Genomic DNA, 13,707 nt, shown 5'->3' with positions numbered 1-13,707 from the left:
GCTTGCTGTAACAGCCCTATACTGTGCATTCAGAGCTTGCTGTAACAGCCCTATACTGTGCATTCAGAGCTTGCTGTAACAGCAGCCTATACTGTGCATTCAGAGCTTGCTGTAACAGCCCTATACTGTGCATTCAGAGCTTGCTGTAACAGCTCTATACTGTGCATTCAGAGCTTGCTGTAACAGCCCTATACTGTACATTCAGAGCTTGCTGTAACAGAGCTTGCTGTAACAGCTCTATACTGTGCATTCAGAGCTTGCTGTAACAACCCTATACTGTGCATTCAGAGCTTGCTGTAACAGCCCTATACTGTACATTCAGAGCTTGCTGTAACAGCTCTATACTGTGCATTCAGAGCTTGCTGTAACAGCCCTATACTGTGCATTCAGAGCTTGCTGTAACAGCTCTATACTGTGCATTCAGAGCTTGCTGTAACAGCCCTATACTGTGCATTCAGAGCTTGCTGTAACAGCCCTATACTGTGCATTCAGAGCTTGCTGTAACAGCTCTATACTGTGCATTCAGAGCTTGCTGTAACAGCTCTATACTGTGCATTCAGAGCTTGCTGTAACAGCCCTATACTGTACATTCAGAGCTTGCTCACAATATAATAGATCAGGTTAGTCCTGTACATTCAGCACTAATAAGCTTGAAGCAAAGAATCCCAATCTATTCAACTTCTTTGATAAAGTACTACCATCTAGCATTTCTACTGCTAACTCAACTACTGCTACTAATATTAATAATATACACCCAGAGAGCCACTGAGGAATACTGGTCACATGACAAAACACAAGCCCTGTACTTGTTTTGTTCATAGCACATGGAAACAAAATATTCAGCCACATTAGAGTAATGACTGGACAAAACATATCTGCCTTTCCTGAAAAAGTTAATAACACAGAAATATGACAGGATGTCAAACAAAACAAAACCAATGGTGGTGTACTGAGCAGAAGAGGAGGCACACACATTACAGCAGGAGGCTTCCCTGCAGATACTGTTTATCACAAGTCATCCTCATGTCTCAGAAGCCCTGTACGCTCCCAGGAGAAGCCTTTACACAGCCTCCTTGACAACAGGCTACATCCCTGTCAGCTATTCAATGAACTAGTGAACCCTTTACATATATACACTACATACACTACACACACACACACATATATATATATATAGATATATATATATATATATATATATATATATATATATATATATATATATATATAGGTTATAATATATATATAATATAAATCAAAACAGCCACTTCCTTTCACATTTTATACAACAAGATTCATTTAAAGTGCTTTTAAGGTTGTGTTTTTTTTATACGGTTAAGTGGCTCTCTTTAGTTTGGTTTTGCTATGCTGTATATTTTAATTTATCTCAGAAATGACTCAAGTGGATTTCAAGTTAGATAATAAACACTTGATGTCTGGGCCTGGAGGAATTGAGAGCTGGAAACATGAAGGCAGTTGGAAAGCCTCGCTCTTTTTCTAGCACTCAGGATGCTAAGAGGGTGACCGCTGGCTTCAGTTTACACAAACCACACCCAATCTGAGGGCAAGGGCTTCAAGCAATGGAAGCGGGGCTTGATACAGTCATAGGCATGCACACACCTCTTTAGAATGAAGTAATGAACCCGTTCAATTCTGCCTCATCTTAACAAATCACATTGGAATATTCTGAAAAACATGTTGTTTTGTCCTGTTCGCATGTATACTCAAAAAAAGGAAGCTGTTCTTCAGCTCAACAAAAATGATGCAGGACTGAATGGGTTAAATAGTTAGAGAGGAATTAACTTCAATTTTATTTGTTGTTTACAATAATCAAAAACAAAAATACAAAACAAAATCTTAAAAAGAACAATAATAATAATAATAATAATAATAATAATAATAATAATTAATTACACCACAATTTATTTTGGCTTTTACTGTATTTTGGGTCCCAACAGAATTTGGCACCATTCATTCAAGTTGTTAAGACAAGCCTATTGCACCCTTTCCAAGGTTCTGTCTGGATATGCTGCTGAGATCACAAATAACACTATCTCTCAGCTGAGCTGCCTTTATGTATCAGAGCTCAGTTTTACAAGCACACTAGTTCATGTGAATGCTATCTTTTTTTCAGAAAGCAGACTACAGTTTGTTTGTATAAATGCCATAAAGGTAGCAGACCCCTCTACTCATTTGAAGGCGTTACAGATATGGCAGAAGGTAGCACAACTTTTTTTTTTGTGCTACGAGTTTAAGGGATTTGTCTTTCATTTTATATGCTTTGTGCCAATAATATTTTACAGGACATGCCAATATAGAGTTTTTTATATATATATATATATATATATATATATATATATATATATATATATATATATTTTAACAAAGTGTTTAATTTCACAAACTTCTAAAATATGTAAAATGAATATAGGGCACAACACTAATAATGAGTTTTCAAAAGCTGTACACGGGCTGTTTGAATGACCTTAACCACAACCTCGTCAATGCCACATGCTTTTGACTAGCGCTGAAGCATGGATAATGTTATAATTGACAGTATTTGTTTGTTTTAAAATCCATGTTAACAATGAACACAGAGGTTGCATGCTATGATAATAGCGGCATTATAATTCCTGAAAACAATTCCACATGACCCTGTCCTTTTCTTTATGAAACTGTCAGCTTTGAACAAGCTGGCCCCTGGGTTTCTAGACCAAGCATATTGTTTTTTACACTCTCCACACAAGCTTCAGGATGGCAGAATGGCTCCTGCTATGCCAGCAAGATTTCCTGCAGTCCAGGATGCTGAGCAGATAAACAGTGTTGCTGATGATAGTGACAGTGCTAGGGAAATCTAGGGCATGTCAAGTGAGATGAAGAACACAATCATGACCAGAAGCAGAGCCTGATTCAGAAAATGAAATGCACATGGTAAACCAGGGTTAAGAAATGAAACGGAATCTAACATCCCTACTTTGATTCATCATCTACAGCTTGAATGTACTTTAAAAGCTTCTTGTCATGTTTTCAGACATATGCTTGTTCAGCCATTGACTAATAGGGTAGGTGATATTTCTAGATCCAGACAAAACCTATAAAAGAAGCCACCGTGCAGTAAGCTTTGTTTCTCAACACACGACATTCTTAAAAGAAAGCAAAGTCCTCTGAAGGAATTCAAAGTGGTCAGGAAACAGGACAAAACAATTCCCATGAAAGCACTTGGGATACAGTTCTAGAAACAGGAGGACAATAAAGGGAAGGGGTGGGGTAGCTGACTTCACTCTGGGGATCAGATACTTACGCCATGAGAATAACACTGAAATCCAACCAATTCCATGGGTCTCGCAGGAAGGTAAAGTGGCCAATGCAGAATCCTCTCGCCAGGATTTTTATCATGGATTCAAAAGTGTAAATGCCAGTGAAAGTGTACCTGAGTGGAGTGTTTAAAAGATTGAGAGCATTAGCAGTCAATGGAATGGGAGTGATGAGGCGCATTCAACCCACTCTTCTGTTTATAAATGTGGGCTGCCTCAAATATGGTACAGTGCAGGTATATCAGGATCAGATGACACAGAAAGGTGGTAAGCATGTGTAACCATCAGCCTCATAATAATGAATCGCAAGCTTCAATACATTATCCTGTAATGAATGGACAGTCTTCAAGACAAGAATGGACACTTCAAGACAATATATATACACTTATCTATATATATATATATATATATTAATATATATCATAATATATATTATATATATATATATATAATATATATATATATATATATATATATGTATTACATACACATACATATAATAGATATATTAACTAAAGAACAAATTGTAGCCAGGTTGATGGAGGGAGATGATAAATGGAGCATTCTGATTCTCATTATGTTATTTTGTACTTTTTTAATTTGCTTGTTAATTTCTTTATAAGTGATCAATGCACCTCTCAACCCTTCTTGATCTTAAAATTGCTGTTTGAGATTCTTAAAATTCAGATGTGAGCTAAAATATTTTCTTATTCAATAGAAATCAAACCCCTTCAGTTTTGCATGGCCATATTGTGCTGTTTTTTTCTTAATTACATTTTCTCCAAAATTGGCATACTACACCCCCTCCCCGGAGCCATTACCGTCTTCAATTCAGTACGAGGACGTGGTAAGCACTGAACAGCATTCTCTCACAGCAGCTTTTGACACTAGGAAGTTCAACAGCACTTCTGTTTACACAGTCACAATCAATTAAACTCCAAATAGCAGCCAATGGCTGCGCACCGTGAGGTGCAATCTGTCACACGTGTTGGGAGGCACATTGTGTTCTCCTGCCGGGAGAAGGTAATGACTGACAGGGTTCCTTGGTAAACACCAATGAATCCCCTCTTTTCATTTGCAATAAAAAACATCTTCCAGCATCTGCTGGTAATACACTGCCACTATAGTGCTTGGAGCTCTTCATTAAAGGTAAAAGGTGTACTAACTTTTACTTGAGGCCATGCACAGTGCTTCAAGACTAAGCCTGGTGTTGAATTGTTTGAATTGCTTCAAAGTAAAGCTAGCTTCCGATGAGAAATGGGAATGAAAAAAAAAACCTTTAACGAAAATTTTGGAAGGAGGCATAACAGTCTATTTTGTAATGAAGAGTAGAAGTATGTCATACCATGATTTCATTCAGATGTGGCATAGCAGGTGCAGTCAGCAGAGTTATGAGCTGGGTAGACTTACATTGTTAACTTACTTGCAAAGTGAGGCTCACAAGACAAGAAACACCTGGCAAAGCTTAACATCAGGACAAATAGGGCACAGTTCAGAGGTCAGTATTGTGGAAGTAAGTTTAGGGAATAGCAAAGAACAGAGAAGAATTCAGCAGAGTGCAAATGTATTGGAACACCTCAAGATGTGTCATTTCTACCCTTTATATAACTACCTGCAGAAGAATTTACATTTCCACTCAGGATCTTAAAAAAACTTCTAAAAAGTCTCATGAATATTATCATTTGTGGCTATCCTTTTCTCTTCCCATTTTGAATTAATTGCATGTGTGGTCTATTAAAGTCATTAATTAATTAATTAATTAATTAATTTTAATTCGTTTTCCAGGATTTTCAGCTAGAGTGGTTTGATTTCATATGCACGACAAATCAAAACAAGAGGAGCAATGGGGTGTTGTAATACATGTGCACACTGCTGAACTACAGAAGCAATGGGGTGCTCTAATACATGTGCACACTGCTGAACTACAGAAGCAATGGGGTGTTGTAATACATGTGCACACTGCTGAACTACAGAAGCAATGGGGTGCTCTAATACATGTGCACACTGCTGAACTACAGAAGCAATGGGGTGTTCTAATACATGTGCACACTGCTGAACTACAGAAGCAATGGGGTGCTCTAATACATGTGCACACTGCTGAACTACAGAAGCAATGGGGTGTTGTAATACATGTGCACACTGCTGAACTACAGAAGCAATGGGGTGCTCTAATACATGTGCACACTGCTGAACTACAGAAGCAATGGGGTGTTGTAATACATGTGCACACTGCTGAACTACAGAAGCAATGGGGTGCTCTAATACATGTGCACACTGCTGAACTACAGAAGCAATGGGGTGTTGTAATACATGTGCACACTGCTGAACTACAGAAGCAATGGGGTGTTGTAATACATGTGCACACTGCTGAACTACAGAAGCAATGGGGTGTTCTAATACATGTGCACACTGCTGAACTACAGAAGCAATGGGGTGTTCTAATACATGTGCACACTGCTGAACTACAGAAGCAATGGGGTGCTCTAATACATGTGCACACTGCTGAACTACAGAAGCAATGGGGTGTTGTAATACATGTGCACACTGCTGAACTACAGAAGCAATGGGGTGTTGTAATACATGTGCACACTGCTGAACTACAGAAGCAATGGGGTGTTGTAATACATGTGCACACTGCTGAACTACAGAAGCAATGGGGTGTTGTAATACATGTGCACACTGCTGAACTACAGAAGCAATGGGGTGTTAATAATACACTGTGAACTACAGAAGCAATGGGGTGCTCTAATACATGTGCACACTGAAATGGGGTGTTCTAATACATGTGCACACTGCTGTATATCTTTAGAAGGACAATGTGCATAAGAAAGGGAGAAATGTGTGGTCTATTAAAGTCATTAATTTAATTAATTAATTAATTAATTTTAATTCGTTTTCCAGGATTTTCAGCTAGAGTGGTTTGATTTCATATGCACGACAAATCAAAACAAGAGGAGCAATGGGGTGTTGTAATACATGTGCACACTGCTGAACTACAGAAGCAATGGGGTGCTCTAATACATGTGCACACTGCTGAACTACAGAAGCAATGGGGTGTTGTAATACATGTGCACACTGCTGAACTACAGAAGCAATGGGGTGTTCTAATACATGTGCACACTGCTGAACTACAGAAGCAATGGGGTGTTCTAATACATGTGCACACTGCTGAACTACAGAAGCAATGGGGTGTTGTAATACATGTGCACACTGCTGAACTACAGAAGCAATGGGGTGTTGTAATACATGTGCACACTGCTGAACTACAGAAGCAATGGGGTGTTCTAATACATGTGCACACTGCTGAACTACAGAAGCAATGGGGTGTTCTAATACATGTGCACACTGCTGAACTACAGAAGCAATGGGGTGTTCTAATACATGTGCACACTGCTGAACTACAGAAGCAATGGGGTGTTGTAATACATGTGCACACTGCTGAACTACAGAAGCAATGGGGTGTTCTAATACATGTGCACACTGCTGAACTACAGAAGCAATGGGGTGTTGTAATACATGTGCACACTGCTGAACTACAGAAGCAATGGGGTGTTGTAATACATGTGCACACTGCTGAACTACAGAAGCAATGGGGTGTTGTAATACATGTGCACACTGCTGAACTACAGAAGCAATGGGGTGCTCTAATACATGTGCACACTGCTGAACTACAGAAGCAATGGGGTGTTGTAATACATGTGCACACTGCTGAACTACAGAAGCAATGGGGTGCTCTAATACATGTGCACACTGCTGAACTACAGAAGCAATGGGGTGTTCTAATACATGTGCACACTGCTGAACTACAGAAGCAATGGGGTGCTCTAATACATGTGCACACTGCTGAACTACAGAAGCAATGGGGTGTTGTAATACATGTGCACACTGCTGAACTACAGAAGCAATGGGGTGTTCTAATACATGTGCACACTGCTGAACTACAGAAGCAATGGGGTGTTGTAATACATGTGCACACTGCTGAACTACAGAAGCAATGGGGTGTTGTAATACATGTGCACACTGCTGAACTACAGAAGCAATGGGGTGTTGTAATACATGTGCACACTGCTGAACTACAGAAGCAATGGGGTGTTCTAATACATGTGCACACTGCTGAACTACAGAAGCAATGGGGTGTTCTAATACATGTGCACACTGCTGAACTACAGAAGCAATGGGGTGTTCTAATACATGTGCACACTGCTGAACTACAGAAGCAATGGGGTGTTGTAATACATGTGCACACTGCTGAACTACAGAAGCAATGGGGTGTTCTAATACATGTGCACACTGCTGAACTACAGAAGCAATGGGGTGTTGTAATACATGTGCACACTGCTGAACTACAGAAGCAATGGGGTGTTGTAATACATGTGCACACTGCTGAACTACAGAAGCAATGGGGTGTTGTAATACATGTGCACACTGCTGAACTACAGAAGCAATGGGGTGCTGTAATACATGTGCACACTGCTGAACTACAGAAGCAATGGGGTGTTGTAATACATGTGCACACTGCTGAACTACAGAAGCAATGGGGTGCTCTAATACATGTGCACACTGCTGAACTACAGAAGCAATGGGGTGTTCTAATACATGTGCACACTGCTGAACTACAGAAGCAATGGGGTGTTCTAATACATGTGCACACTGCTGAACTACAGAAGCAATGGGGTGTTGTAATACATGTGCACACTGCTGAACTACAGAAGCAATGGGGTGTTGTAATACATGTGCACACTGCTGAACTTCAGAAGCAATGGGGTGTTGTAATACATGTGCACACTGCTGAACTACAGAAGCAATGGGGTGCTCTAATACATGTGCACACTGCTGAACTACAGAAGCAATGGGGTGTTCTAATACATGTGCACACTGCTGAACTACAGAAGCAATGGGGTGCTCTAATACATGTGCACACTGCTGAACTACAGAAGCAATGGGGTGTTGTAATACATGTGCACACTGCTGAACTACAGAAGCAATGGGGTGTTGTAATACATGTGCACACTGCTGAACTACAGAAGAAATGGGGTGTTCTAATACATGTGCACACTGCTGTATATCTTTAGAAGGACAATGTGCATAAGAAAGGGAGAAATGTAAAAAGCATACTTACTCAACATACTTGGCCCAGGAATATGGTTCAGACATGGCCATGAACACACAGTTGGTCAGAATAGTGCACATTATAAACAAACTGAACAATGTGCAGGGGAGAGAGTGAAGGAAGTGTCAACAATAAAAGCATTGCAAAAACAAATCATATGTACAGTATACATGGTAACACTTTACATAGTGTCTCTAATTACTGTGTATTTACATTGTAGTTACTTAATAAATACATGTGTACTTACAAAGAATTACTGTTTTTTTTTTTTTTTATACAAGTGTGGCAGGCTGGCGAGTGGATAGAGGCCCAGAGACAGACTGCAGTTCAAAAAAAATAACTATTTTATTATAAATAAACAAAAATAAAGTGCACAAGGGCAAAATAACAGATACTCAAACACAAATAAAGCAAAAATAAAACTCACAAAAATAAAGTTTCCAGGCTGGGCAATGCCTTCACTGGATTTAGAAAATTCAAAAAACCACAAAACAAACACCAACCTGCTTCCTCAGCTCCCTTCTCCCAAATGAGAAGCTGAGGCCTCCTTTTATATCAGGTGGCTGGGCGCTGATTGATCGTTAATTAACCTAATCAACTAATCAACCCCAGCCACCTGAACATAATAAACCCAGGCAGGTAGGGGAAGTTAACCCCATCCCTGCCAATTTAAAAGGGCAGAGCTTTGCTCTGCCACAACAAGTTTAAAACTTTTTGAATAACATAAACCTAACCCCCTAACAATAACCTTAACACTATCCTTAACTCTAACCCTAATCCTAACCCTAACCCTAACCCTAACCTTTTTGTGAAGCAATTCTACACTTACATATATTGTGCGGAACAGTTTACACATTAAGTACATTGTAACTATGCATAATAATATTAAGTAAATAATAAATTAAGTACTCATGTATTTACTAAATAACTATTATGTAAAGTGTTCCCCAATATTTATACAAACACAATTCGTCATTTAACTAATAAACAGATAGCTGACTGCCAATCTTGACAAAATCTACCAGTTAATTTGATATTTTGACCAGTATTGTGAACGCCTCTTGGTTCACAGTCATGAGTAAACAGAGGAAGTATTCGCAAGCATTAACATTTTTGTTTGGGTAAAGAACCCTATTTTTAACCAGCTGTTTGAAAGGCTATTAATTGATGACCATCTTAGAGTAAAATGCAATGACGTTTCCAACGACTGTGACTGAGATTTTAATGTCATCTTTATCTCAGGGTGGCTGTATCTTCTTTATGAATGGCACTTACTCTACAAAATGGAAAGCGTGAGTCAGCTTTACTTCAGGAATGCGCAATATGTGCAGATAGAGACTTTGGAGTGACTGAAAGTACCCTGCATGGCTGTAACAGGATGCAGGATCAAATCCAGCTGGTATTATTGTACTCTAGACCCTTTGCTTTATAGTTGTACAGCGTGTTCAGAAAGTTGCCCTTTACAATGGACGCCACCATCACAAGAGGACAGTTCCCCACACAGTCTGTAAGTCCCAGAACTAACAGGGCAGTGGTGACATGTTTCTAACCAGAACTAACAGGGCAATGGTGACATGTCTCTAACCAGAAATAACAGGGCAGTGGTGACATGTTTCTAACCCAGAACTAACAGGACAGAGGTGACATGTTTCCAACCCAGAACTAACAGGGCAGTGGTGACATGTTTCTAAAGCTCTTTGCTCTTATTTCATTTCAGGATTAAGAGAGGGTTATCACTGAGATTTCATCTGTGATGGTAGAGAAATGCACTGTAACGCTAGGGCCAAGAGCTGATTCATCTGTATCTATTATATTTTGGTTTTAGGTTTGGGAGCCCCTGCCTATCAATAGCCTGTTATCAGTTGTGATTTAAAGTCACGGTGATGGCATGGGCATTGCTGTGTTTAAGAGTTGGATCAGGGTTTGAAAGCACTGCTGTGGTATAATGGAAACTCATTGCTGTGTTTAAGAGATGGATCAGGGTTTGAAAGCACTGCTGTGGTATAATGGAGACTCATTGCTGTGTTTAAGAGTTGGATCAGGGTTTGAAAGCTCTGCTGTGGTATAATGGAGACTCATTGCTGTGTTTAAGAGTTGGATCAGGGTTTGAAAGCTCGGCTGTGGTATAATGGAGACTCATTGCTGTGTTTAAGAGTTGGATCAGGGTTTGAAAGCACTGCTGTGGTATAATGGAGACTCATTGCTGTGTTTAAGAGTTGGATCAGGGTTTGAAAGCTCTGCTGTGGTATAATGGAGACTCATTGCTGTGTTTAAGAGTTGGATCAGGGTTTGAAAGCACTGCTGTGGTATAATGGAGACTCATTGCTGTGTTTAAGAGTTGGATCAGGGTTTGAAAGCACTGCTGTGGTATAATGGAGACTCATTGCTGTGTTTAAGAGTTGGATCAGGGTTTGAAAGCACTGCTGTGGTATAATGGAGACTCATTGCTGTGTTTAAGAGTTGGATCAGGGTTTGAAAGCACTGCTGTGGTATAATGGAGACTCATTGCTGTGTTTAAGAGTTGGATCAGGGTTTGAAAGCACTGCTGTGGTATAATGGAGACTCATTGCTGTGTTTAAGAGTTGGATCAGGGTTTGAAAGCACTGCTGTGGTATAATGGAGACTCATTGCTGTGTTTAAGAGTTGGATCAGGGTTTGAAAGCACTGCTGTGGTATAATGGAGACTCATTGCTGTGTTTAAGAGTTGGATCAGGGTTTGAAAGCACTGCTGTGGTATAATGGAGACTCATTGCTGTGTTTAAGAGTTGGATCAGGGTTTGAAAGCACTGCTGTGGTATAATGGAGACTCATTGCTGTGTTTAAGAGTTGGATCAGGGTTTGAAAGCACTGCTGTGGTATAATGGAAGCTCATTGCTGTGTTTAAGAGTTGGATCAGGGTTTGAAAGCACTGCTGTGGTATAATGGAGGCTCATTGCTGTGTTTAAGAGTTGGATCAGGGTTTGAAAGCACTGCTGTGGTATAATGGAGACTCATTGCTGTGTTTAAGAGTTGGATCAGGGTTTGAAAGCACTGCTGTGGTATAATGGAGACTCATTGCTGTGTTTAAGAGTTGGATCAGGGTTTGAAAGCACTGCTGTGGTATAATGGAGACTCATTGCTGTGTTTAAGAGTTGGATCAGGGTTTGAAAGCACTGCTGTGGTATAATGGAGACTCATTGCTGTGTTTAAGAGTTGGATCAGGGTTTGAAAGCACTGCTGTGGTATAATGGAGACTCATTGCTGTGTTTAAGAGTTGGATCAGGGTTTGAAAGCACTGCTGTGGTATAATGGAGACTCATTGCTGTGTTTAAGAGTTGGATCAGGGTTTGAAAGCACTGCTGTGGTATAATGGAGACTCATTGCTGTGTTTAAGAGTTGGATCAGGGTTTGAAAGCACTGCTGTGGTATAATGGAGACTCATTGCTGTGTTTAAGAGTTGGATCAGGGTTTGAAAGCACTGCTGTGGTATAATGGAGACTCATTGCTGTGTTTAAGAGTTGGATCAGGGTTTGAAAGCACTGCTGTGGTATAATGGAGACTCATTGCTGTGTTTAAGAGTTGGATCAGGGTTTGAAAGCACTGCTGTGGTATAATGGAGACTCATTGCTGTGTTTAAGAGTTGGATCAGGGTTTGAAAGCACTGCTGTGGTATAATGGAGACTCATTGCTGTGTTTAAGAGTTGGATCAGGGTTTGAAAGCACTGCTGTGGTATAATGGAGACTCATTGCTGTGTTTAAGAGTTGGATCAGGGTTTGAAAGCACTGCTGTGGTATAATGGAGACTCATTGCTGTGTTTAAGAGTTGGATCAGGGTTTGAAAGCACTGCTGTGGTATAATGGAGACTCATTGCTGTGTTTAAGAGTTGGATCAGGGTTTGAAAGCACTGCTGTGGTATAATGGAGACTCATTGCTGTGTTTAAGAGTTGGATCAGGGTTTGAAAGCACTGCTGTGGTACAATGGAGACTCATTGCTGTGTTTAAGAGTTGGATCAGGGTTTGAAAGCACTGCTGTGGTATAATGGAGACTCATTGCTGTGTTTAAGAGTTGGATCAGGGTTTGAAAGCACTGCTGTGGTATAATGGAGACTCATTGCTGTGTTTAAGAGTTGGATCAGGGTTTGAAAGCACTGCCGTGTTAAATCCAGACACCTACAGAATCTCTCTTGTGATTCTAATCAGTCACGCCATGAGCAAAGTGTCCGTAAGACTAATATTTCTCAACACTTTGAAACACTTTTTTATTTTTATTTTTAGCAACAGTGTGTTTTGGCTGTGATACAGCTGAGAAACAGCCATCTGAACTTAGCGTACAATGGAAAGTGACTCCCAATCAGACTTCTGAACACAAATGTCAAAGTGCTGGTCACTGGATAGGAATGTAAAAGATGCAGGTACAGTTCTATAGTGCAGCTTCCTTGGGTCCCCCAGCTTTAAATTATAAACATTGAATCCTGCTTTTCCATTTAATGGCTTCTAACTGCAGTCTTTTCTTGTTATTTCAGATTTTTTGTATATAATCAAATGATATGAATGCCAATTAAATATAAATGATCTATTAACTTGTACTGTAGTTATTTGATTGTGTATTAATTTGGAAACCCCTAATACAGCAGTAACATCACTGTTTGAGGGCATTGTTGTTCTTCTCTGCACTGTGGGGTCATTCTTAGCTGTATTTCTGCATTGCATTTGTCGCATGTTTCTAGGTGAGTCATGGTTTGTTTTCAAACTTTCTTCCACCTAGGTGAGTGAACCTTTAATTATTATGATTATGTTTAAAATGTGTGCTTCTTTGGCAAGCTCAGCTCCCTCTTGTGATCAGCTACTATGACATTATTCATTATAAGGGTATATGAATAATGTTTTTTGATAAAGCTATTTTGTTTACAAGATAAACATTGAATAGTCAAAACGATACTGAAGACAAAGTTAGTCAGTCTCTAATATTCAGTGCAGTGATGGGTATGGAAGCACCCGTTTGATGTACTCTAGGCATTCCTTTTAGGAAACCATTTGGGTTTCAGTTTAAGCAATCCATTTCTGCTGACAGATGCCCTTTAACCTTCTTTAAATGTGACATGCCCCTCTGGATCTACAAGCCTTTTAGCCAATGAGAGGGCTTGATTTTCCCAGGCAAGGCTAAAATCTAGGGTAAGAGGTGAATGCCTGCATTCACAGGGAATATCGGCACACGCAGAAGTGAACAAACCCATTCACAGATGCTTGTAGTCCTTTAACTCTTTAAAGGATGATGAAGAGAATATCGCTCTGTGGCCAAGATA

General features: G+C 39.8%; 1 protein-coding gene across 2 annotated transcripts in view; it reads right to left on the bottom strand.

Annotated features, from left to right (window-relative positions):
- The window catches only part of LOC121314040 (sodium channel protein type 4 subunit alpha-like), a 189,053-nt gene that overhangs the window by 148,861 nt on the left and 26,485 nt on the right, over window positions 1-13,707 (bottom strand). For both annotated transcript variants that reach the window (XM_041246825.1, XM_041246826.1), the window contains exons 4-5: window positions 8,434-8,523; window positions 3,302-3,430 (exon numbers count right to left, since the gene is read on the bottom strand). In XM_041246825.1, coding sequence (XP_041102759.1) covers window positions 3,302-3,430; window positions 8,434-8,523 — 219 coding nt within the window. The remainder of the gene's footprint in view (window positions 1-3,301; window positions 3,431-8,433; window positions 8,524-13,707) is intronic.

Source organism: Polyodon spathula, chromosome 4 (genome assembly GCF_017654505.1).
Source record: "Polyodon spathula isolate WHYD16114869_AA chromosome 4, ASM1765450v1, whole genome shotgun sequence".
In the NCBI taxonomy this organism is placed as follows: domain Eukaryota; kingdom Metazoa; phylum Chordata; class Actinopteri; order Acipenseriformes; family Polyodontidae; genus Polyodon; species Polyodon spathula.
Note: the sequence above shows the minus strand (reverse complement) of the source record. Positions and strands in the feature narration are given on the sequence as shown.